This window comes from Barbus barbus (genome assembly GCF_936440315.1).
Source record: "Barbus barbus genome assembly, chromosome: 25".
NCBI lineage: Eukaryota > Metazoa > Chordata > Actinopteri > Cypriniformes > Cyprinidae > Barbus > Barbus barbus.
Genome location: NC_136753.1, coordinates 5,342,485 through 5,369,120, shown reverse-complemented (window position 1 = coordinate 5,369,120; position 26,636 = coordinate 5,342,485). Strand labels below are relative to the sequence as shown.

General features: G+C 36.0%; 2 protein-coding genes across 3 annotated transcripts; both read left to right on the top strand.

Annotated features, from left to right (window-relative positions):
- Positions 1 to 1,438: 1,438 nt before the first annotated feature.
- Positions 1,439 to 18,667, top strand: LOC306844589 (choline transporter-like protein 2). 2 transcript variants are annotated; one of them, XM_079376829.1, is made up of 22 exons: positions 1,439 to 1,642; positions 9,052 to 9,100; positions 9,461 to 9,534; positions 9,659 to 9,743; positions 9,877 to 9,961; positions 10,073 to 10,186; positions 10,419 to 10,479; positions 10,569 to 10,695; positions 11,060 to 11,143; positions 11,458 to 11,570; positions 11,909 to 12,040; positions 12,495 to 12,594; positions 12,801 to 12,893; positions 13,049 to 13,133; positions 13,319 to 13,581; positions 13,686 to 13,780; positions 14,516 to 14,619; positions 14,748 to 14,821; positions 14,906 to 14,976; positions 15,098 to 15,186; positions 15,294 to 15,378; positions 18,102 to 18,667. In XM_079376829.1, exons 1-22 carry the CDS (start codon positions 1,606 to 1,608, stop codon positions 18,209 to 18,211), a joined length of 2,130 nt encoding a protein of 709 aa, XP_079232955.1. In that variant the 5' UTR covers positions 1,439 to 1,605; the 3' UTR covers positions 18,212 to 18,667. The 2 variants fall into 2 exon arrangements, with proteins under 2 accessions (XP_079232955.1, XP_079232956.1); XM_079376830.1 differs by lacking the exon at positions 18,102 to 18,667 and adding an exon at positions 16,603 to 17,975 and having other exon boundaries at positions 1,463 to 1,642.
- Positions 18,668 to 18,737: 70 nt separating this feature from the next.
- odad3 (outer dynein arm docking complex subunit 3) lies at positions 18,738 to 26,614 on the top strand. The gene is made up of 13 exons (XM_079376832.1): positions 18,738 to 18,918; positions 19,402 to 19,511; positions 19,606 to 19,683; positions 20,779 to 20,949; positions 21,047 to 21,148; positions 21,403 to 21,528; positions 21,679 to 21,801; positions 22,089 to 22,235; positions 22,837 to 22,997; positions 23,163 to 23,319; positions 24,428 to 24,577; positions 24,770 to 24,854; positions 25,984 to 26,614. Exons 1-13 carry the CDS (start codon positions 18,834 to 18,836, stop codon positions 26,112 to 26,114), a joined length of 1,626 nt encoding a protein of 541 aa, XP_079232958.1. The 5' UTR covers positions 18,738 to 18,833; the 3' UTR covers positions 26,115 to 26,614.
- Positions 26,615 to 26,636: the final 22 nt, after the last annotated feature.

The window sequence follows — 26,636 nt, the reverse complement described above, 5'->3', positions numbered from 1 at the left end:
GATGATTAGAAGAGGCGTGTGCGCGGAGAGGAATTTTTAAAGTGCTGCTGGGTCGGTGTCGTGCACGTGCATAATTACAGGTGGCTATATTTCAAAAAAACAAAACCTACACGAGATTGATCATTGATGCATAATTTTTATTTATTTGTTTGCAATTTTTTGCAATTACCCATGACAACGATCCAGTTGATTTTAATTTACTTTACAGAATGACATAGGTGTTTGTAACTAAAATGAAGATAAAGATGCTTTGTCTGTGTTTGATATGTGTTGGTTCAGCCTAAAATTGCATTGCCTAAAATACAAATTCTGAAAAAGGGTATTTTTTATTAAGTTTTTATTAATCAGCACATTAATCAGAGCGTATTTTATAATTATGAATATTTTTTTATTGTCAATTCAGTAATAATATTGTAGAAACTGTTGAACACTTATTTCTTCATTGTAGTAGGTAATTGGATAAAACAATCTATTACTTTGGACGTGGTGAAATTTGGAGGACAAAAATTGTAGACTTTATTGTGAATTATTTACTTGTTCTTTATACTAGAATAATTCACAAATGTAAAGGTTTGAAAACAGCACCCAAGTTGGATATCTTAAAAAAAAAAAGAGCTAGCCATGTTTACAGAGGTCTTAAAAATTATGAGAAGTGATAAGAAATTGTTTGATTTGATTAATCAGGGTGTTTTTGTTTGGCCCCCTATGGTTGAATGAATGTATTTTATTTGATTTTACTTCTTGTAGGTGTTTTGTTTCTCTGTTATAGTATGATTAATATGAATGTCGCAGTCTGTGAGGTCTATAATGTCCTGTTAATGTTGAAATACAAAAAAAAAAAAAAAAAAAAAAAAAAATTTTAATCAAATTTTCAGATTTTTTCATTATCTTTATTTCTGTAGTTATATATATACAATCTTTTATTGTGTTATTAAAACGGTTCTGGGAGGTGCCTTGTAATAAATGAGATACCAAGAAATTGCACAACTTTGTCACCTGGTGTGAAACTTGATCCTGTTTATTGCATTATTCATGACAATCAGAGAGTATCAGATTTGGTAAGTATTGTTAAAACGTTAATTTAATTAGTATTTCTAGGAACTGTCCTGTTATTTCGCCAAACTGCGTGAATTTGCACTTTTTCTCATGCCAAAATTATTTGTTAGATAGATACAAATGGTGCATTCTAACACAATTTATCATTATCATATAGAAATCATAGTACGTTGATTTTTAAAAACTTGTTAATGGTGAGACGAATGAGTATTGCATCAATTGTGTGTTGTTTTTGTAATTTTACATCTAGAATAATTAAAACTGATTTCTTGTACGCCAAACGCTGGCGAGATTCAGCGAAGGAGCGTTTATGTTTGATTGGCTGCGACGGCTGTCTGTCATGTTTTCCTGTCCTCTCATTGGTGGGTTCGGCCTTCACGCTCCCGCCTCTGAAAAGCGAAACACTGTAGAATGCGCTGCTGTGCCACACACTTCCACTGTAGAGCTGCAGAATTACTGATGGACAATTCCTCACAAGATTAGGCAACAGCGATACTGTTCATTTCGAGATTTAAGTGACTGCCACAAGTGCGCATCCTTTATTTGCAAATGGAGCCGGAGGAGAAAAATCCAGAATCCAAATATGGTAAGACATTTTCATTTTTTAAGGGTTCCTCCTTCTGAAAGTGGTGGGGATCGTCCTCTGATGGAAACAATGACTAATGCGTGGGGCGTGGGTCTCAGGCATTTTGATGAAGAATAACAGTAATGCAGACTTGCACACTGGTGCTCGACATAAATCATGCGTGCATGTATTGAAGCAATGCATTAAACCGGTGTGTGTGTGTGAGAGAACATTTATATCCTCTATACAGTAGGACGGATGTAATCAAGAAAACAATAGGCGTGGGCTCAAACACATGGCCCAGGTCAATAATCACTGCGATCGTCATAATGCTTGTTTTATGCGCCTTAATAAGTATATGTGACAATAACTGCATCTATCATCAATGTTGCCTATTAAAAGCGTCAGCTAAATGAATAAATGTAAATGTCTATTAATGTTTGTGTAACAGTAAGACTGAATGTCTATATGGATATTTTTAGTGGATTGCCCCACTTTAAAATGAACTAATACACCTTAATGGAAATATAAAAAGGTTCGTAAAAACGAGTGTGTTTTATTAACTCAATGCAATACTTCTTCAAGTTTTACATGATCTTGCATGCTTGATGTTTACCATTAAACCATAGTAACCACATGTAAAAAACCCTGAAAGGTTTATCATTACCATGCTAAAAGCAGTGTGGTTTCTATAAAACCAGACTATTTTTTTATAGAAACAACAGGTAGCATTTAGCATTATAAAAAGTCAGTTATTTTAGTATCATTAAGGTAGCAGTCTGATTAATATTTTGAATTAGTGTGTATTTTCCATGTTGATATTTATTGTAGTTAAAGTTGTGGGTTGTGTTTTATTTTAAATAATTTTTATATTTATTTCTATTATATATAAAGAGAGATATAGTTTTTGGCATTTGTAATAATTTTTTAAATATTTTATTTCAGCTAAAAATATCTTTTTACATTTCAGGTAAAGTTTAATTTAGCCTATTTCATGAAATTAAAATGATTTTTTTAATGGTTTTAATTAACTATAATATCCCTGTAACATTTAGGCCAAAAATAAGTGAATTCCCTTACTTGCCTTTACTTAGTGTAAATCTAAATTTCCATTAAAATATTATAATTGTTGTAGTTTATGAACCATTTTAAAACTTTTGTCCCAATATTACTGGTAGACAGCGTAGTAGAGAGACAGAAAATGGAGAAAGATGATCAAGACCAAGTCCAGTTTTCCCATAACCATCACAGTACTTTATGTCAAATAACTCACACTGAAAGTGACTTATATAGGGAGTAAAGTAACAAATTTATGTCCTAATTTTCATTCTGACTTCGGAAATAATTCATTTCCACCAGTCGATATAATGTGTAAAATTGCTGGGATAATTTATAGCTTCAGTGTGATTTCCATCCAAAGATGATTCATGCCTAATGACGCTGAAGGTGCAGATTTGATTATCTTGGGTCAGAAAATGAGGCTTAATAATAGGCCTGGTTCAGTGGTCTGCTTCTCAACTCAAAGGGTTAAGGATATTAATGCTCCTTGATTGCTTCATCATCTTAAAGGTTCACATTTAAAATTGTCACTCAAAATGAAAAAAGCCTGATGAAGCAATACAAAATGCCTAGATTAAGCTAAGGATTCAGACTTCCTAAAGCCTATTCTCCTGTTTCTTCTAGAGCATTTCCCAGTCTCATTCCTGAACTTCATTCAAAGGTTTTTTGAAGTTCTGCTTTGGGGAACAAGTTGTAACGTGATTTTTAAAGAGTCTGGGCAGGAGTGACGCACTCACATGCACTCACAAGATGGCTTTTTGTCATCATTTTAGGTCTCTTAACCACATGAACACCAGAGATCATTATAGTAAATCTCTGACTAAGACTATAGGAAGTGCCTCCTCATGATGTGTATGTAGAGACTGTAACTTTTCTAAGGCTCGTTCATGAATGACAATGATACACTTCTCTCTCCAGTTGCCTAGCAATCTCACAACATTGCAATGTCCTTATACCTACAAAGGCATCTCAAATATGCGTGCCCCTTATTGTGTCTGGAGATCACGTGACTTTGCGGGTGGAAAAGGTCAGTTTGAAACAGGGGCCAAAGTGTGTGATTAGAATCAAGCTGTAGGTTGCCTTCTGGCCATACGTCTGATCAGATCAAGCTCGAGAATAATGCACGATCTGTAGAAAAGACAGAGCAAACTGATAACACACAACCATCCACGTAAACAACAGCTGTGCACTACAGATTGGCTTTATGAAAATAGCTCCCTTTTTTGGCGCTTAAAATGTCAATCTGATCGCTTGAATTGCAATTTCCCCTCAGATACCCTGAAGGGTGTATTTGTTGGAAAGTTGGAAGTGGCATTGTGTGGCCTGACTTCTGGTGTGTCTGTATTGATCATCCAAGTGCTTGTGTAAACAACAATTGTCTACATGCATTGAAATAAACAACTGACCTTTAGTGTCACCATAAATCCTCTATGCTTGTCAAAATTAACCAAAAATAACCTAGATTTATAGAACTTGATTTCAGTTTGAATTAATTGAAGGAAATGCATTCATATTTACACCGTGCCCTAACCAGACACGACGCCACGACACACGATAAAAGGCATTTTTCAATGTCAGTGTGACCTGCGTAGCCATACTGAAGGCGAAAATGGATAGCTTACCTCAGATCTTGGAAATAAATTAAAGGAAATGTTTAAACTGGGAAGTCAGTGTGAACCAACAAGTGTGTTCCATGACAAAGATTGCATCAGTCACTCAGTATTTTTAAAGAAACACTCCACTTTTTTTGAAAATAGGCTAATTTTACAACTCCCCTAGAGTTAAACAGTTGAGTTTTACCGTTTTTGAATCCATTCAGCCGGTCTGGCGGTAGCATTTTAGCTTAGTTTAGCATAGATCATTGAATCGGATTAGACCATTAGCGGCTCACTCAAAAATTACCAAAGAGTTTCGATAATTTGCCTATTTAAAGCTTGTCTCTTCTGTAGTTACATCGTGTGCTAAGACCGACGGAAAATGAAAAGATGCGATTTTCTAGGCCGATATGGCTAGGAACTATACTCTCATTCCGGCGTAATAATCAAGGAACTTTGCTGCCGTACCATGAGTGCAGCAGGCGCAATGATATGACGCAGCACCTGAAAGTAGTCCCAGCTAGGTAACTAGTTATGATATAGCCGGGGACTACTTTCAGGCGAAATGTTTTCATTTTCCGTCAGTCTTAGTACAAGATGTAACTACAGAAGAGTCAAGTTTTAAATAGGAAAATTATCGAAACTCTTTGGTCATTTTTGAGTGGGATGCTAATGGTCTAATCCGATTCAATGATCTATGCTAAGCTAAGCTAAAATGCTACCGCCAGGCACGGAGATCAGCTGAATGGATTCAAAAACAGTAAAACTCAACTGTTTAACTGTAGGGGAGTTGTAAAATGAGCCTATTTATAAAAGTGTTCCTTTAATCATTTTTAAATTGTTTAATATTTATGAATTATGCTGCCTTTATTTGTTATCGGAATTTTTGTAAATATCAATTTCCTTTTGTAAAATGGACATGAATGACTTCTCAAGTTATTTTTACTGCTGGGAAACTCAAGATTTTGATACCTGAGTTTCTGAGTTGGGCAGACCATAACCATTAAACATTACTTTGCTTTCTCTATATAAATAATAATTTAATGCATATTCTATGTATTTTACTTAGTGAAGACAACATTTATTTTCCTGAAATTTCAGAATCGTCAGCAAGATGACTAGCTAGATCTATCTATGACTATCTATCTCAACAAATGAGACGTTATACATTTATATGTTGGTTGAATATCTTCAATACATTTAGGCTTCAATACGTTTTCCCTAAGAAATAGGCAAGAATAAACCTGGTGCCCTCGATGATTTCTATTCTTTTTGCCAACAAAGCACAATTCAGAAGTGGGTAGTAGGACATTTCTAATACCATGTGAAGACAGCATAAGATTATGTACTTGTCCATTTAATTCTGAGTGCAGTGCGCTCGTGGAAAGAGCCTGTAAATATGTTCTTCTGATTGGCTGTGATCCTGTTTGTTTTTTTTAACACATCTGGTTAGTACATCATAAAATAAAAACTATTAAAAACAACACCATTTTAGATATAAAAAATAGGTAGATAAAAAAGCTACAATATGCTACACATTTAAGGTCACGGAAGTGCATTGTCTCAGAATAACAGTCAAGACGTATTACTGAGGATGCGAACCTTGACTAGTTTCCTGTTTCAAAACGTCGGAAGTGGTGTACAGTCTGTCTGCTGATAACTGTAAACATTAAGACTAGGCATACTCAAATGGGAAGTGGTTCATACTATGGGTAACAAGGTTTGTTATTTCAGTTCTTTCATCAGTAAGGCATTTTCAGAGCATTGAGAAGATATGCTTAATATGCTTACTTTTAAATGCAGCCCTGGTGTAATGTCACTAAACTAGATGTAGACCATAAATTGTTACTATTTGTATTAGTGCTAATGATTTACATTGTTGAAAGAGAACTGCTTAACTTTGAGGAGCATGAATACCACATGAATAGGTTATTAGACAGTATGTGTCAGGTTAGCAGGATGGGAAGAGCATCAGTGAGAGATGCTGGACAGTGTGAGCTGTTTGGAAAGCTCAAATCATTAGGGAGCTGTTTGTGGATGGCTAAGAGCGTCTGGTTCACTGATGATTGCTCTAAATGGATGGCACCTCAATAAAATAAACTGTCAATAGCGCACACACACTTATTACGAGCCAAGGCCTGCATTGGTTACTAGTGTAGTGTAGTGTATTGTCTCAAGGGGCTTTAGGGTGGCAACAAAAATGTATATCAGCCAAAAAGCCAATAACAGAAAACACTAACAAAAATATATTCAGTGTATTTTTTTTTAATATGGCCATATTTTTTTTTCTCTTTTGCAACTTACAAATCTCAAAGTAAACATATACAGAAATATATAATGTAGCCCCAAAATACACTGTTGTTTAAATGTTTGTGATCAGTAAGATTTTTGTTGTTGTTGTAAGTGACAGTAAAGACATATATCATTTTACAAAAGATCTTTATTTCAAATACATGCGTCACGGATCTGTCATCTCTCCACCAGTCATATATCAGGCTATATATCCCTGTCCTGGATAACCATAGTGGCCAGGGGGATGTTCTCGTTCAAGCTCTCTGGAAAAAATTTATCCGCCATGGCATTCCAAGCTCACAGATCCGCCGTGGCTGCTGGAGTCTACTGACCTGCCCTGGAGGCTTCCCCTGTGTCCCTGCCCTGCTCTCCAGTGTCTGGTCTCGTTGCAACGTGTCTACCATACTACGTGAATTGTTCCTACGAAGAGGACTACTATAGCTATCATATCTCTATGCTCGATACTTACCGTCTTGTCTACATACCTGCTGTGTTTCATCCCAAGTGTGTCTTCCAGCGATCCCAAGTCTGTCAGCTCCCGAGTCTCTTCCTGGTCCCCTGTGTCGGTGAGGTGTGTGGTTACTCCTGTTCTGTGTCTCCTGTTTCGAAGAGGATATCCAAGTTACCATTCCTCCTGAACACCGAAGAATCTGCGAATCATCGCTTACCTGTTTCATTGCTTAACCTCAAGTCTGTCAATAAAACCCGTTCACATCACGTCACGCTGTCTGAGTCCCCATTCCGTAACAACATGCTTGTTATTTGAACTTTCTATTAATGAAGATTAAATAAATTATTAAGCAGCACAACTGTTTTCAACATTAATTGATAATAGTACTTTTTCTTTAGCAGCGAATCAGCATATTAGAATGATTTCTGAAGGATCATGTGACACTAAAATAAAATATAAAAACAAATATACAAAAATAAATACACGTTTTATAATATACTAAAATAGAAATGTTATTTTACATTCTTATATTTCAAAATATTACTGTAATTGATCAAAATAAATGCAACCTTGTTTAGCAGACTTCTTTCAAATGGGAATGTACTGTATCTTCATTATGTAACAAAATATCAAACAAAGTGGCATTTATTATAGAGAGATATGGAAAACAAAACACCTTTCAAGCAAAACATTTCACAAATACATATTTGTTGGGTTTAAATTATTGAAAGCATTGTTTAAAAGAGACAAAAAGTATTTGGACACTTCTATAATCATTTGAACAGCACAAATATTACTTTTGCACTAATATATCCACTTGATTGGCTCTATCACACTCCTCTCCACCTGTAGCTGGTGTGTGGTGAGCGCACTGGCGCCGTTGTACTGTGGCTGCCGTCGCATCATCCAAGTGGATGCTGCACACTGGTGGTGGTTGAGGAGAGACCTCCCCACATGATTATAAAGCGCTTTGGGTGTACAGCAATACACAATAAATGCGCTATATAAATGCATCATTCATTCATTCATATATGTTTGTTCCCTGGTTTGATATCTGATCAATAAACATTAGTACATTTTTATGTACAAAAGTGTTCAGATACTGTTTGTGACAATGTATAAGTAAATTCCTTAAAGCAATCCAACAAAAAGGAAAAATAAATAAATAAATAATTTGAATTGTTTGGAGCAGATGCTTCAGTAAAAAGCCTTGAATACAAGAATTCCATAACATTTACTTCAGCCACTACAGGATCTGCTTCCTCGGCCCAACCTGCTTCCCTAAATAGACACTGCAGCTTTGCCAAATTCTCACTTGGCTGAGTTTAGTGAAAGTGAGGCCTTGTGCACATGACTGAAGACATAACAAACACATGCCAAATATTCAGCTCATTTAGACAAATAGGCCACAGCACCAACTAAATATGCCTGATAATTCAGCTTCCTAGCTAACGCTCGTCTCACGTAGGACCGAAGGATGTGTGAAGAGTGATTGTGACGTGTAAATACTTTCAAACATACCAGTTTCAGTTTCAAAATGGTCTTATGCCCAGTCTAATTTAGTTACAAACGAAGCAGAACTAGATTCATCTACTTAGCGTTTCACTTGAAACAATCGGAAAGAAGTCATGCCCTATAAAACCTGCTGCTTGATTTTTATGTGGTAGCACAGCTTCCTGCTTTGCTGTCAATTTGCCATCAACAGCTTTGAGCAAAAGGAGGCAGAAAGAGAAAATATGTGCCTGCTTTATGGCTGGGTGGTAAGCCGGTGGTGATGGTAGAAATGGTAGAAATTGGCGTTTGTGCTATTATCTGTTGACAGGACTACATGAGATGCTGAAACATGGTGTAATACAAAATACAGAGCAAAGATAAATAACTTTAAAAACATAAATTCACTGTATTATAATTTTTTTCCACTAAAATAACTATTTTGAGGCAATATGTACTGTTTAAATAGAAAGTTATTACATTTTTTTCTGGGCATGCCCACAAATGATGTAAATAAATACACAATTTCAATGTCTTCACAGGTGAGCCAAAGAAATTTGACCCTACGTTTAAAGGGCCGATTTATAACAGGTGAGACAACCTTCATAAGCCGTATCTAATGTTTAGAATCTTACATATATGTATCTGAGTGAGATCAGTGTTACTTTAATGTCATTTATTATACTATTATAGTTATTTTTTAATATTTTGAATTAGATTTTATTTTGGTATTTTCTGTTTTCACTTTCATTTTAAATGTTTTTAAATGTTAAATGTAAAATTTATTCTATTCCAAGTAATGACTTGACTTGTTTTAATTAACAATAAGGACCCTGTCTGAGACATGTAATTGCAGTGATTTTTTAAAAACTTTTATTTTAACATTCATCTCATAAACATGTCAAGATTTGTGTTGGAGCACTGAGTGTGTGTGCCTTTCTTGGTGAACAGGGGCTGCACAGACATTCTCTGTTGTATCTTGTTCATCTTGGCCTTGCTGGGCTACTTTGCAGTTGGGATTCTGGGTAAATTTCAGTCTATTTATTTTCACATTTTTATGCCGCTATATGTAGATGGGCAGAAAGCATTAAACCATGTCCATTTCAGACAGTGCTTTCCACACTGACAGTGCTGTATCTTTTGTTACAGCATGGTCTCAGGGTGACCCTCGGAAAGTGATTTATCCGACAGACAGTAAGGGTCAGTTTTGTGGACAGGTCGGCTCCCCACTTGAGTGAGTAAATTCAAATTCATGAGACTTCAAATGCAGTTCTGTGGTTAAATTGTTAAATAGGTTCTTACTCAGATCAGATGTATCTAAGACACGACTGTTAATTTTTCCTGGCTTAATCTGTCTGGATAATCAGGAAGAAGCCCCTGCTGTTCTACTTCAACATCATGAAGTGTGCCAGTCCTCTGGTCCTGCTGGAGTTTCAGTGTCCCACCACTCAGGTTTGGCACAGTTTCGGTTAACCTCTTTTTCAGTATTTTATGTTTCTATAGTGTTTTTCACACTCATTTGCAATACAGAATGTTACAGTTGTTTTTATGTTCATTTGACAGATCTGTGTGGAGAGATGTCCTGGTAAATTCATGACTTTAGTGAAAGCTTTAGGAAATGAAGATGATAGGGAATACTACAAGCAATTCTGCAAGGAGGGAGTTGACATGACCAAGGTGAGTTCTGGACAGGAAAGAAAACATTTTTAAGATATCATGATAAAAATGATTACAGTAGATAACATTTTGACCATACTGCCCACCCCTATATTTAGTACAGTGTTTTAAGGTTTAGGTTAGCAACCATGAAAAGAAACATTTGTACAGCAGCTGAGATAACACATAAAATTCCATGTCCTTGAGCTTAATCCGAAATTGCTTCCCAGAAAAATGTCCTTCTGTTTTCCAGAAAGCTCCTGAAATTCTAAAGGATGGATTGTGCCCTTCAATACTCACACCTAGCAAGAACTGTAAGCCTTTAAATCTTACAAAACATGTTTGTTTCATCACATAAATTACAGTTCTGTTGCATTAAAATGATGAACTTTGTGTGTTTCAGTCACACGGAGATGCTTGCCCGCTCTAGAGACCTTGAAAGGTGGTGTAGTTGTGATTGGCAACAAAACTGCGTTCACAGACGATGGAGGACAAAGTATAAATGCAACAGATCTCCTTGAAGCCTCAAAGTTAGTAATATTATTATTATTTGTATTTGTTTGTATTAGATTATACTTAATATAATCAGTGCTTTTTTAGTGTAATTAAGATACTATTAGAATTTAGTTTTAATCAGTTTTTATTTTTACACATTTTCTGTTTTCATTTTAATTTTTTTATATATGTCTGTTTACTTTTTAATAATTTCAATTAATTTAAACTATCTTAACTTGGCAGGCAACTAGCTGAAATAATTTTAATTTCAGTTAAAGATTATTTTATTTCAAGTAACGATAATATAATAATATAATATAATGTGATGTATGTGCTATATGGTTACATTGAAATATAATCATATTGATTATAATTAATGCATATTTGCATTTTTTGCAGGAAATCCAATGTTGTGGTGGAGGCCCGAGCGGTAGCCATGAGGATCTTTGAGGACTATACTCAGTCCTGGCACTGGATACTCCTGTAAGCATCTGCCATTCTAGGTTCATTTTATTTCCTCTCCATTCAGTGTTTGGTTATGGCAGTCAGATTTACGTTCCTTGCACACTGAGTCCGAAATGTTTGTAGAAAATAAAACCTGATCTGAATTTTTTATGACGGATGAAAGTTTCGGAGGCAGTGTGTAAACATGATTGGCACAACGTGAGGTCGCATTTATTTTTTAACGTGCAAAAATTTCAGACTCAGTGTGCAATGAACTTTAGTGTTAGTGAGTTCTAGTGTTTACTAGATGAATTACACTTGCATTGATCAAATCTCTGTGCGGTGTTTTTCAGTGGCTTGGTGATCGCCATGCTGGTCAGTCTGATCTTTATTCTCCTCTTGCGCTGTCTGGCTGGAGTCATGATCTGGGTTATGATCGTCATGGTTGTCATTGTTATTGGATACGGTAAGGGTTCTTGTCTTGTCTACAGCGCTCAAATAACATTATGTTTCTCATTATATTACCAAACACTGTGTCTTCTTTTTCTGTTTAACCTTAACGTATTTGTTGTAAAATCAAGAGAAAATTAATTTTAAAAATATTCAGCGTCAAGAAATTGAAGCCTGCGCCTGTATGTTTTATTTATTGTAACGCTCATTATCATCATTGATGATTTTCATTAGATTTCCATTATTGTATTGTAGTAATGTCATATTTTACTGTATTACAGAAAAATAGTGCAATATTACGAAGAATTTGTATATATTTCATTTAGGTTTATCTCCTCTCCTCATTCTCTTCAGGTATTTTCCATTGTTACATGCAGTACGCCAGTCTGAAAGGACAGGCCGGTTCTGATGTCACTATCAAAGATCTGGGTCTACAGACAGACTTTTCTGTGTACTTACAGATTCAGCAGACCTGGCTTGCCTTCAGTGAGTTTTTATATCAGTTATATCAATTACCTGCAATACAAAAATCAATGCATTACCATTTAAAAGTTTAAGATAAGTTAGATTTTTAATGTTTTTGTAATAAAGATGCATGTATGCATATTAAAATGTAATTTATTCCAGTAATGGCAAAGCTGAATTTTTATTACTCCATCATTACTCCAGTCTTCAGTGTCACATGATCCTTTAGAAATCATTCTTTTTCACTTTTGATTAATTTTATGCATTATATTAATTTCTTTAAGAAAAATATTACTGCCCCCAACCTTTTGAATGGTAGTGTATACATACATATTCATTACATAAATAAAAATATGTAACATTAAATTTTTCTTCAAGTAGTGATCAATTTGTTCACAATATGTACCCGTTTTCTTTGTCACCTTTAATTTTCATTACATTATACTGTGTCCTGTCCTCCTTTATCGCCACACAGTGATTATCCTGTGTATTGTGGAAGTGGTCATCATCCTTCTCCTCATCTTCCTCAGGAAGAGGCTCCTTATTGCTATTGCTCTCATCAAAGAGGCCAGCAAGTTAGTCTACTTTCTTACTGTAGAGCAAACGTGTTGCTGGCGTTGTTTGGTCTCATATTCCATAGTACTGCTTTCTTTAGGTACTCTAATAGCATTAGCAGTTAAACAGCAGCGTTTTCCTCAGTGTGATGGATTAACTCTGGCTTAAAGTCATGAAATAATAATTAGGTTAACAGGAAGTCCTAATAACCACATCTATTTTTCAGGGCCATCGGTCATGTGATGTCATCACTGTTCTACCCACTGCTGACCTTTGCCCTACTGTCTTTAGTCATCGCATACTGGGCCATCACCGCCGTGTATCCTAAACAAAATAATGCAATCACACTTTATAAAAAATAGACATAGGCATCACTAATTTCGTTTATTATTGTCGTTTGAGAATGTTGATTAAAATATGAATATAATGTGAATTAGGTTTCTCAGAAACATGATATCCTTAACTATTGATTAGGTTTTTGTCAACCTCCAATGAGCCAATATACAAGGTTTTCAATACAACCGAATGTATGTATTCCAGAGACACCTGCAACCCTGAGGTTAGTGTCTTTTTATGCTAATTTTGCATAAAATCTCTACATAATCATCATGTTGGCTGTTTATTGGCAGCTTTATTGAATTATGTTGAACAGTAGTGAATGCCTTACTTGTTATAGCATATTTTTCAGAGCAATGCTTGATAAAATGCATACATAAAGTTGCATTGATTTGATTCTCTCCACAGACGTTCAACAGCTCAAATATCACCACTGAATGTCCTGATGCCGAGTGTCTGTTTGTGTTTTATGGAGGAGAGACGTTATACCACAAGTACCTGATTCTGTTCCAGTTCTATAATTTATTCCTTTTCTTCTGGTGTGCCAACTTTGTGACAGCATTGGGCCAGGTCACACTGGCAGGGGCCTTTGCCTCCTACTATTGGGCATTCAAAAAGCCCGACGACATCCCAGCTTACCCTATCTTCAACTCTTTGGGACGGGCCCTCAGGTGTGTGACGAGAGAAGTAGTCGCCAGTTTTTAGCATATTTTGCTAAAATCCTTCTGGTAAAACATTACATTTTTGTATGCTCTATCGCACACTTATTTTTCAGGTATCACACTGGCACTCTGGCGTTTGGTTCCCTCATTCTTGCCATCGTTCAGGTCATCAGGGTCATATTGGAGTATCTGGATCAGAAGCTGAAAGGTCTCGCCACTTCAGTGCTTTCATTCTTCGTCAGTAGATATGCTTTTAGACCCCGTCAACTTTTAATTTCATTTTGAGCAAACATTGGTCCTTCTTACCCTCATGTTGATCAGAACCAGTATGATTTTCTTCCATGGTGCATCAAGGAGATGTTTTGAAGGTTGAAGAATAAAAGCATATAGTGACAGGAGCTTTCAAGCTCAGAAAAGCATAATAAAACAACACTGAAAAATATATTGTGATTTATTGTGGTTAGGAAAAAGCAAGAGCTAATGAGGTTGGGCATCAGTTTTTTTCTCTTTGATGCTTGCAAGCCACTAGTCAATTTACAGTTTTTTGTTCAAAAAAGAGCAACTTGAAAAATCACATTTTGTGTTTCACTTAAAGAAAGTCAGTTGTACAGGTTTAGACATGAGAGTGAATAAATGCTGACGCAACTTGCATTTTTGGGTAATTTTTTTAAAAGTGCCATTAAGTCAGTTAGAAATTCAGAAACAAAGAAATGTAGAATCGTAGAAAACATAGAAAGTTCAGATGTACCCCCATTTCTTTTAATTATCTTAAAATGTCTTTTGATCTTGATTCTCTCTCACTTTTGGCAAATATTACATGCTGACTGACAACCAAAAAGTCTAAAATACATCAAAGAAATAACTGTGGGAAGTAATTATGGAATACTTCATCCATTGCTTTCTATCTGTTATATGCATTTGAATCTTGATTTACTTCCTCCAGGTGCCCAGAATAAATGTGCAAAATTCCTACTCAGCTGCCTAAAGTGCTGCTTCTGGTGTCTGGAGAAATTCATCAAGTTTCTGAACAGAAACGCCTATATTATGGTACACTTTCATTTCCCTTTTGCTAATTTTTTGACCTTTTGTGTATTGTTTCTGGCTAGGGAGCATTGTTAGTGCAAATTTTATGTTGTAAGTGCTCAAAAACATATTTGGCATATTGTTTTTTTCAGGTGGCGATATATGGTAAAAATTTCTGTACGTCTGCCAAGGATGCATTCTTTCTCCTGATGAGGAACATTATCCGGTGAGTGTTAAATTAATCTAAATCTTTTAGACAGTGTTTTGTGTGACTAACACAATAAACAGTCCAAATGTACTTGTTTTCTAGGGTGACTGTTCTTGACAAGGTGACAGACTTCCTCTTATTTTTGGGTAAACTCCTCATCGTTGGAATTGTGGGTGAGTGACTTGGTCAGATATCACGTGAATCCAGAGGTTATTTGAGTGGAACTGACTACTCACATTCCAGTACACCAATGTAAAACAGCATGCACTAACTGTTTCTTCTTCCTCTTTTCAGGAATTTGTTCTTTCTTCTTTTTCACGGGCAAGATTAAAATAGTGGAGGACGCTGCTCCATCCCTTAATTATTACTGGGTGCCTATACTGGTGAGCGAGCTTGAGTATTATCAATCCAGCAATACCAGATTTTCCATTTGCAAGATCAAAATTTCCATTTTCCAGGTTGTAATAACCTCCTCTCCCTTCATTTGCAGACTGTGGTGTTTGGTGCCTATCTAATTGCTCATGGCTTTTTTAGTGTATACGCCATGTGTGTGGACACACTCTTCCTCTGTTTCTGTAAGTGTGAAGCAGCTTTATTTATTTCACGAGATAATACGTAATGAAGAAAAAACATAAGTTGTCAATTTGTTGGCTGAATAACAAAACAAGAGTTCTGATAATAGCAGCTGTTGTGTTAGATTTTTATTGGGTGTTCACAGATGTTCAACTTTTATTGCTCAAGACTACAACAGCTAAGCACATATGCAGCACTCAAACAGCCTTCTTTCCTTTCCTTTACATGTTGTTCTTTTCTGTAATGCAATAGAGAGCAACAGTGACCACTGGATTCCACATTCATTTTCTTTATATTCCAAAAAAGTTCCAAACCTTGAAGCAAACCAACCAGCTCTGAGACACATTGCAATATTACAAACAAAGTAAATACAGACAAAGTTGATTCAGAAAAGACACTATAATATGAAATTGAACCTGAACCACAAATCCAGTCATATGTAGCACAGGTATATTTGTAGAAATTGCCAACAATACATCCTAAGGACTTAATTTTGACAACTTTAAAGGCGATTTTCCCAATATTTAGATTTTTCTGGACCCTCAGATTCAAGATTTTCAAATAGCTGTATCTCGCCCAAATATTCAATGGAGAGCTTATTTATTCAATCTCAATTAAAAAAAAAAAGACTCTTATGACTGGTTTTGTGGTCCAGGGTCACATGTGTGTTATATACCAGATCATATATACCATACATATAAGTTATATACCATACCATCAGACAACTATATATACCATACTTAAGTTTTTTGAGAGTGTAGAGAAACCCGATTTTGTCATCCACACTGATTCATAGGAGTGGGCAATCACTGCTCATTCCCATTTCCATGGTAACAGCGGCTTCTCTGATTGGTGGAGCTTTTTTCAGGACATAGGTTATGTAATCCTCAATTGGCTATCAAACACTTTTTTTATCACATTTATGGCTTCTGCAGAAGCACATATCATTGTTTCCTCAGAGCTCATGGTTTGTCTTTAAAATGTTTCTGTATGGAGAAAATGACTGGGATTTCACTTGTAGGACTCTCTGTTGACATATCTGCATATCACAAATGCTTACAGGGGCTTTTGGCTTGCTTCGTGTCTAACCATTTCCTTCTTTCTCTCTCTTTTTCGCTCTTCAACATGATTTTGTCCAATCATGTCCTTGTGCTCCTTTCTGCTACGTGCTTTGTCAAAACACTAACATTTCAAAATAACCATCGCACGCAAACAAAAAACTCAAGGCGAAGATCTGGAGAGAAATGACGGTTCCTCCGACAAACCGTTTTTCATGTCCCCCGAGCTGCACCAGATTTTGTCAATTGAAAAAAGCTCAGAGGAGACTGACCGTGCCGAGGTACCCGTCGTACAGGTGCAAGCTGAAGAGGAAATCCCGCTGCAGGAGAATGGAGAGGTGCAGCTTAAAGAGCAGGGCATCCTAAAGCAGGAGCAAGAAGAAGAGACGCCACTAAACCAGGAGACGCATGTTGAAGAGCCGCCCCAAGAAACACAACCTCCAGAGGCACCCGCTGCCGACGAGGAGAAACCCGAAGAGCAGGTTACAACCCAAGAACCTGAACCTCCACAAGTGACCCCACAACAAAATGGCCCCCAAGAGGTGGACGCAGAAGACAAGGAGGAGCAGGTGGCCCAACCTCAAGCAGAACCACCACAGGCCGAGAACCAACCAGAACAGGAACCAGAGGAACCGAAGCCTCAAGAAAACGGACCTCAAGAGAGCGAGACCCTGCTCACCCCTCAGGAGTAGCTGGACAACGGCAGGTGTAGTTGTGAAACGTTTCAGAGAAGCCTGCTGATTTGGGAACTGGTGCACTTTGGTGGCTTTGATAAGCCATTAGTATACATTAGAAAGTACCTCCTTCATTCGTGTCATAATGTTTACTCAATCAATCAATTTTGAGAACTGTCTCTTAATCAGTAATCACTGGTCATAATGAATGACACAAAATTGGACAGAAACAGTCTTGTACTCTAAGTATGAGCTGTTTGATTGACAATTGGTTATGTGGATCTAAACCCTATTAGATATGCCTACATAGCACTTGTAGAATGTGACTGTGTTTGTGTTTTATGTAGAACGTTTTAATGTAAGGACATATAAAAGTATAATGTAGGTGCTTGACTTGTGCCTAAATATCGTTACTTATCAATGGCTTAATCATATTGAAGAATGCAAAAAAGATTTTGCAGCATCGCTATGTTTACAGCAACAGCAACAAAAAACATCTGTTTACAGTGATACCAGCCAAGACCAAACAATGTCATTTTGTAAGAATTTGTGCAAATGTATTTGAAAATTGTGTTAATTTTATGCCTAATGTGATCATTTTATGGTGCAGATGAACAAAAAAGTTTTAAAAAATGCCACCGAAAAGCAAGTCAACTTAAAAACTAAACAAAAAATGTAACAACACCCTTCTATTTTGGTCGGCTGTGTCTGGTTATTGTATTGACTGATTGCAACCTTTTCAATGCCTGATATTTATCGCTGTTTGCTACTCTGTTGCCTCTTTTTCTACCTCTGTGCTTCACTTTTCTCAATCTTTGCATGTTGGTAATGTGCTCTCCCAGTGCTTTAATAAATCAAACTCTCTCTTAGTTGAGATCTCAAGCCTTTTTTTGCTTTCAAGGCGCTGCTACTATTGTAGCCATTTATACTTTTTGGCACGTTTCATATTAAATTCATGCTATATTTTTGTCTTAACCTAAATTATTCCAACAGTGGAGGATCTGGAACGCAATGATGGCACAGCGGACAGACCATACTTCATGCCAGAGAGACTGCTGTCCATCCTCAAGAAGTCCAATGAGGGGGTGAAAACAGTGGACTAAGGAAAGAAGGAAAGATTTATAGAGAAACAAAGAAGTGTAGGGACGGAAAAATAGAGAGATTTGCTATACTTGCACTGATTTTATAGCTCAGGCACAAGTGAGTAATACCAGTCATTACAGCCAGAAGTGTTACATATTTGTTACTTTTGTTTTTGCTTATTACATGGGTTTGTATTTGTATATATTATGCTTTATTAGACTAGACACAACTGTTCTAATATCTATTTTTAGTTTCCTTTGAATGTCTGTTATTGAATTACTTTAAATGCATTAGGTCTATTCTCGTGATGACAGTGTTAATGATAACAATTTTTATACCTAACAACGTTTGAATATAATGAAATCTCATTTTGATATGTTTCTGCAGTGTTTTTCAGTGCGTCTGTTTGTGTTACGGAGTGTAAATAATTCTGTGATGTGTTATGGGGAGAAATAATAAATATTAATTAGGGCATGAACGTAATGGCGTATTATTACGTAAAGGTACGTAACTTAATATTCATGAGACAACTTCCAGATACAATGTAGTTCAGTTACTAGGCAACCAGTTGACAACACAAACGAGGCTCTTGTGGGGAAAGAAATGCAACTATAAACACTAATATAATAAATATTGATAAAAATGCCCGCCACATCTGTCTCAGAGGACATCGAGCCCCCTACCCATGATGAAATTTCGGAGCTCCAAAGAAAAATTCATCTTCTGAGTAAGTTTTATTGTGGATTTCACCGTTTAAGCTGAAACAGTTAAGTTAACTTAAAACGTGAGTATATATTCAGCAATATTCCGGAAGTAGTGTTGTAATGTTTATTATTGTTTTTATCATTAATTATATATTCTCGAGGATGCAAGCAGTCAACTTGGAGTTATCAAGTGCAAAAGGCCTCTTAAGTGCTGTCTGAAATTTTCATCTAAATTAGCATTTTTATTAGGCTCCTATGTTTAGGTTTAGTCATTTTACTGTAATGGCAATGTATAGGTCCTTTTCTATGCAATTAAAGTGAAATAACTGAACAGAAATATATAGGAGCCTGATTAGAAGAACATATCAGACGGCACTCTAAGTGGTTTTGAAGCAAACATGAAACAAAGAGCTCAATAAAATTGTTTACAGAAATTTAATGGTGTATAACATTACACTCAACTGAATGCTCGATTAATGGTTGTTTTCCCCCCCACTGTCCACTAGATGGAGACTATTCAATAGCGCATATCGAGAACTCTCAGTCTGCTAAGAACATAGAAACTATCCTGCAGCTGAGGCTTGAGAATGCAATCCTGCACAAGAAACAGCTTGAGGTCATAAAACACATAAGTAATATTAAAATTAAGCCATCATTTAAAGTATAGGTTGAACATATTTATTGATGCATCTACTGGTCATGGTTTTCAGGGAGATGAACAAGTTGTCAAGGATGTTTTTCAAGGCCATGGGATGGAGAAAGAAGCTTTCAGGAACATGTCTGTGAAGGTGAGGTCAAATGGTTTTTCCTGGAAGGAACAGTTCACCCAAAAATGTATGCCATCCCAGGTTGGTTCTTCATCAGAACAGATTTGAAGAAATGTAGCATTACATCACTTGCTCACCAATGCTCTGCAGTGAATGGGTGCCGTCAGAATGAGAGTCCAAACAGCAGATAAAAACATCACAATAATCCACAAGACTCCAGTCTGCAGTAAAAAGCTGTGTGTTTGTGATAAATCCATTGAGACATTTTTTACTTCAAACTGTTGCTTCTGGCTAAAATACGAGTACTCTATCTATAATATTGCTTCGTCTGAATCAGGAGATAAATATTCAAAGATCAAGCACCATTTAAAATATATATATATTTTTTTCCAAAACAGGTGTTGGTAGATGTTGATGTGATAAGAGGACATGGACTTTTTCACTGGAGGATGAGTTATTATGGATTATGGACTCATATTTTGGCCAGAAGTGAGAGTTTAAATTTAAAATGCCTTAATGAAAAATTTGTTGTTGTTTTTTTTTTTTTTTTTACAAACACACAGCTTTTTATTTCATTAGGTGTTAATTGATGGACTGGAGTCATGTGGATTACTTGTGGATTTGGACTCTTATTCTGACGGCACCCATTCACTGCAGAGGATCCACTGGGGAGCAAGTGATGTACTGTAATGCTGAAATTCCTCCAAATCTAGCAAAACAAACTCATCTACATCTTGGATTGCCTGAAGGTGCGTAAATTTTAAGCATTTTCATTTTTGGGTGAGACATTTCTTTACGGAAATCAATCTGTGGATGATTCAATAAGTACTTATTTAAAAAAAAAAATGAAATGACAAATATGTGGAATATTTATGAAACAATAACTATGTTTTGGACAGTACATTTCTTACTACAAATAAAAAGTAAAATATAAAAATGTAATGTTTTGAACGATGTATCTATTCCAATTATTTACTACAAAAAAAATGTTTTTTGGATTTCACTGCTGGCAAGAGCCCAGTAAATAGCTCAAAGTTTAATCACCTGCATATGATTTGTGGTCCAGAAAGTTGTTTTAGACTTTCCTCAATATTGACAGAGATCTTTGCTGTGCAGGCAGCTCAGACGGTGCTGGAGAAGCAGGTGTGTGATAAAATGAAGAAGCAGAATGCTATGAAACACACCACTCAGACACAGAGGCAGCATTTAGAGGACTTGAAGCTCCTCATACTGAAGCCACAGAACAGTAGCCCTCTGCCTGAAACCCAGAAAGGAGAGGAGGAAAAGGTAGAAATTGTCTTTTTTTCTGGGCATTTTGAATGAACGTTGATGAATCTTAAAAAATAATTGTCCATGATATTATTATTGTGTACCTGTTGTATAGAAACTGCGCATTCTGGAAAACAGTTTGGAGAAATCACAGCTGAAATTCCATGAAGCAGTGCACATAACGCGAGGCTACCGCAAACTGAAGGAGCACCTACAGGTATCAGAGCAGTAACACAGCACAATAAACCCACAATGTTGTGTATAAAGCACAATACCTCATAAAGGTAATGGGGAAAAAAGAAAGCAATTATTTATGCAATTATTTAAATGTTACTTTTTTTACTGTATTTTTCATCAAATAAATGCAGCCTTGGTAAGCACAAGAGACTTTCAAAAACATTAAAACATCCTACCAATCCCATTGACGTTTCTAATGGACATTTCTAATTATCCTCTGTTCTGTTTCTTCAGGAAGAGAGTCTTACATTTCCACCTCAGCTGGACAAGATGGAGACAGAAGTCTATTGGCAGACACAAGTGCTTAGAGACCTACAGGTCATGAACAACAACGTTCTCCTGTTCAAGGATGCAGCCAAGGTAAAGCCAAAGCATTTAATGAATAATTTAAAAATTTAATGAGATAATAAAGCATATGTGTAAGTATGCCAAAATAAGGGTCATCCAAATATGATGGCTGGTAGTAATGTGTGTGTGTGTGTGTGTGTGTGTGTGTGCGTGTGTTTCCAGGCTGAGCTGCAGTTTCAGGAGGAGCAGGTTTACAGAGAGCGCAGAGAAAGAGAGAAAATCCTCTCCCGCTACAAGAAGCAGGCGGAGGAGAGGATGGCTCAGGCAGAGAGGATGAAGAGAAGAGTGAGCATCATCTGCTGCAATTACATCTACAACAACTATAATAATACAGCCTGCAATGCCATACTCTAATAGCATAAAAATATGTGTTATACTCAAAGCACTTCTTACAGTATGTGAAGTGCACAGGAGACTGCAGTTCTTGCAGCTGATGTAAATAGAGCTTGGTGATAGCATGTTGCTAAACTCACAACCCAAATATTTTTGACTTCTCCGTTTGGCCAAAAGTAAGCCTCTTAGATCGTTTTTATCAAGTTTAACCAACCGTCTCTCCTCCATTCCCCTTCCAGCCCCAGTGGGCAACCATGAACCCTGATGAGCTGAGTAGCGAGGCCCTGCGCACTCCCACCACAGTAGGAGAAGAAGAAGAATCCATCTCTACTTTTGAGGAAGCTTTCCAGCACGTCAAAGAGGCCACTGGAGTCACAGACTCACAGGTGAGGACAGACAGTATTTACACTATGAGGCCTACTGTACCATATTTGATATACAAAATTATCAACATGATCAAAACGTTTTTATATTGATAGTAATATTTTACACTGAACACTTTCCAGACTGATGCAATTTAGGTTTCCGTCCATACAGCACTTTTTTTTCTTTTTTTTTTAATTATCATGAATTTACATTACATGCTGTCAGAATTTCTTCTTAATTTTTGGCCATATAAATATCAGGAATGCACCAAATTGCACATTTTTGCTCAGTTTGGGCTTACAAATAAAATTGAGGTGTTTTTCCTCCTTAAATATTACCTACATATTCTCACTATATCCTACTATAAAACCCTGATGTATCAAATATGACACTCAACAAAATCACATCAACAAACTATTATTTAGTTAATATTTTGTCTAAAACTTCAATAAAAAAATTATTTCATATGACAGGCTTTACAGGATTAAACCTATAAAGAGTTTGTTTTTTTATAGAGTTACCACCTTTAATTTTTTTTTTTTAAATGTATATAGATTCTTTATGTTCGGGTAAGAAGTTCTTGTGTTGAGCAATCTTTATTAATGATATCTCTTATAATAGGAAATAGTGGACAGGTTTATCTCTCAGGGAGAGACACAGGAACATTTGGAGAACATGAAGGCAGAAAATGAGAGAATGCTGCTTGAACTGAAGGAAGAGAGGAATATGTCACAGACTCAGTATCAGGATGTAAAATACTCACGAGAAACTGAATTCTCCAGGTGAGAGCAGACATTGTGTATGTCGTATGAATACTGCAGTATCACTTGACACACTCAGTTATTGTGACTGAATGCTCTGGTCTAACCATTACATTTCCTCAATGGCATGATATAATAACTTTATTGTCATCGGTTAGCGCTCTAATTCTCTTTTTGATTGTTCAGCGTCCGACAGATGCTGCAGGACTGTGAGCATGACCTGCAGCAGGAGCAGCAGCACCGTGATGCAGCTAAAGATGGCCTGGAGAGATTCACACATACACTAAACACTGTCAAAGCAGGAGTGCAGCAGCTCAGTGACAAACTACAGCCCATACCCCTGGTACTATTGAATTCTGTCAAATACGTTAAACATGCTCCACAAAACATGCCTTTTCGTCACCTGGTTAATGATTTGTTTTTAATAGAAGATTTCTTAGTATTTTAGATTTCTATGTAGTTTCCTAGAACTTACAGGGGTCATAACTTTTTTTTTTTCAAACTTTATTTTCGTCCCTGAGGTCCATTTATAATGTTAGTCAAGGTCTCTTACACTGGTACAGGACTTCTAAAAGTTACAGTATGTTTAATAGTACTGTACATCATATTGGTATGTACAGTATACTACCGTTCAAACGTTTTGGGTCGGTAAGATTTTTTCAATGTTTTTGAAAGTCTCTTATGCCCACAACGGCTGCATTTTTAGATCAAAAACACAGTAAAACAATAATATTGTGATATATTTGTATACAACCCAAATTCCAGAAATGTTGGGACATTTTTTAAATTTGAATAAAAATGAAAACTAAAAGACTTTCAAATCACATTAGCCAATATTTTATTCACAATAGAACATAGAGAACATACATGTTTAAACTGAGAAATTCTACACTTTTATCCACTAAATGAGCTCATTTCAAATTTGATACCTGCTACAGGTCTCAAAAAAGTTGGCATGGAGGCAACAAAGGGCTGAAAAAGCAAGAAATTTTGAAACTATTCAGCTGGGAGAACATCTAGCAACTAATTAAGTTAATTGGCATCAGGTCTGTAACATGATTAGCTATAAAAGGGATGTCTTAGAGAGGCAGAGTCTCTCAGAAGTAAAGATGGGCAGAGGCTCTCCAATCTATGAAAGAGTGCGTAAAAAGATTGTGGAATACTTTAAAAACAATGTTGCAACACCAAAAAAAATCTAGAAACTCATAACCTCGATGCCCAGACATCTTCAAACTGTTTTGAAAAGAAAAGGAGATGCTACACCATGGTAAACATGCCCCCATCCCAACTATTTTGAGACCTGTAGCAGGCATCAAATTTGAAATGAGCTCATTTTGTGCATAAAATTGTAAAATTTCTCAGTTTAAACATTTTCTATGTTCTATTATAAATATAACTGAACAGAGATTATAAATATCATTATTATAAGTATTTTCCACGGTTTCTGGCAGATGAAGGGTCCATCACCACAGCTGCCTTTAGACTCAGAAGAACACATGCTGCAACTGATGTCTGAGGCTGACCAGAAACTGATGCTGCTAAAGGAAGAACTACAGGGCAAAGATCTTGCAACCATCATGAAGGAGCTGGAGGAAGAAGAGGTGAGGAACTCTAATTAGTCATGTTGGTGTAATTATATTTTGGCTTGTTGAAGATGTGTCACTGGTGAAATATAATTATTATGTTACTTTAACTGTTTTGTTTACAGTAGGAACATGTGTCATTTTATTGTAACTACTAATATTATAATAACTAATATTTTACTGTTGTTGTTTTTTTGTGCTCCCCTGCAGTTCCATGCCAGAATAGCAGGGAAACTACCACAGTACAACACTCGCATTCAGCTGCCTGAGACCCAGAAACAGGACTATTTTGATGGTGAGACACTACCTCATATTTCCATGGCATCCCATTTCAGCCACATAAGAAAAAAATCAAGCTTTGGTAAATCATAATGAAATAAAAAGTCATAAATATGACATACAATTCTAAATTATGAAATACTAAGTAAGAATTATGAGATAAAAAGACACAAAAATAGATTAAAATTTGAAATTAATAAATTGTTGAAAATATGTGTCGTGTTCACTTCTGTCATAGATGACTTTATCTCATAGCTTTTTGTAATAGCTATGATTTTTATCTCATAATTTTGCCTTGTCATAATTTCTACTTTTTCTTATACTTAATGCTATTTTTACTTTTTGTCATAATTTCAGCTTTATGTCATAATTGAGATTTTTCATCTCATAGTTTCAACTGATTTTTTAATCTCATAATTTCTTTCTTTTTTTTTTTCTAAAAATCTTTTTATGTAAATTTAAAAAGTAGTCATTTATATCAGGGTGATGTCTTGATATTATGTAAAAAAAAAAAAAAAAAAAAAAAATGTAAGAAAAAAGAAAACCTTGCTTAATGATATTTACTATTAATAATTATAAAAATTTTGTACTTTTAACATTTTTAAGATCACATGTATTCAAAGAGTAAGGAACATTTTGGATGGTTACACCACATGACACACCATATAAATTTGAACTTATTGTTGAAAATTGTATAAAAGATTTTTAAAACCAACATGTATACAAAGATTACTTACCTCTACAAACTTAACATACTATTTATGTTTTAAGCTTGTTTCAACCCTGTTTCTTTATCTTTTATTATTTACTATTATTTTACTAGCTATTATTTGCACCAGTGATCACTGGTTTGTGAACTTGAAAAGCTCTTGAGCAGACATGGCCATGTGTTTTTGCTCTGGTACACAGTTCAAAAGCCCCCTCTTATCAAGAAGATGTTCACCTGTCATCTCTCGATCTAGAACTTTGTTCTTTCTGTGTGGTACTTAGAAGCTCACCCTCCTGCTGTACACAGTGTTGGTGGATTTGTTAAGGTGTTAGGATGCTGTTGATCCATATGTACAGGAAACAATAACAGAACTGATAGGTTTAGCAGAGAAAGGTGACACATATCTTACACACCTGCATGTCTTTTCGGTCAACAGATGAGGAGGACAGTGGCGTTGATGATGGTGATATCGCCAACCGTGTCACACTGAAGCACCAGTCACAGTCAATCATTGACGCAAACACCAGGAGGAAGACTCGCATCAAAAAGAGGAAAGGCCAGCTCTGATCTGATCCAGTCGCAGGAGTGTTAATAAACATCTGACTGAGTTTAGAACATGATCAGCTGTAGCAACACATTTCCTGGAAGCTTTATCTCCATTCCATATGTCTGCACATTCATGCTTAAGAAAATAATCGAATTATTGGGCTCATGTAGTTTGATTTTAATAAATGTATTAGCTGCTGGAGTTGTTTGTGCATATGATTACTTGCATGCCAGATGACACATGACTTGACACCTGTTGAAGATCTAATTTCTCATGTGACACCTGTGTAAAGATAAGACAGAGATTCCATCTCGGCACAGAATTTGAGAAATGTCCTGTGGATCCCTCCATTGATTTACTGCATACATGTACGCTGTCAGTGACATTTAGAGTGTTACTAAAGATTCAAATAATTGCTGTGCTTTTGAATGTTATATTCATTAAAGAATCTTGGTAAAATGTATCACGGTTTCCACAAAAACATTAAAAAGTATAAATGTTTTCAACATTCTTGAGCAGCAAATCAGCATATTAGAATGATT

Coding starts and splice junctions, on each gene's coding strand:
- odad3 (XM_079376832.1), top strand. CDS start 18,834: ATGCCCGCCACATCTGTCTCAGAGGACATCGAGCCCCCTACCCATGAT. Junction 21,529..21,678: donor TGTTCAAGGATGCAGCCAAG/GTAAAGCCAAAG, acceptor GTGTGTTTCCAG/GCTGAGCTGCAGTTTCAGGA. Junction 24,578..24,769: donor AGGAGCTGGAGGAAGAAGAG/GTGAGGAACTCT, acceptor GCTCCCCTGCAG/TTCCATGCCAGAATAGCAGG.
- LOC306844589 (XM_079376830.1), top strand. CDS start 1,606: ATGGAGCCGGAGGAGAAAAATCCAGAATCCAAATATG. Junction 9,962..10,072: donor TTCAGTGTCCCACCACTCAG/GTTTGGCACAGT, acceptor TTCATTTGACAG/ATCTGTGTGGAGAGATGTCC. Junction 10,696..11,059: donor GATCTCCTTGAAGCCTCAAA/GTTAGTAATATT, acceptor CATTTTTTGCAG/GAAATCCAATGTTGTGGTGG.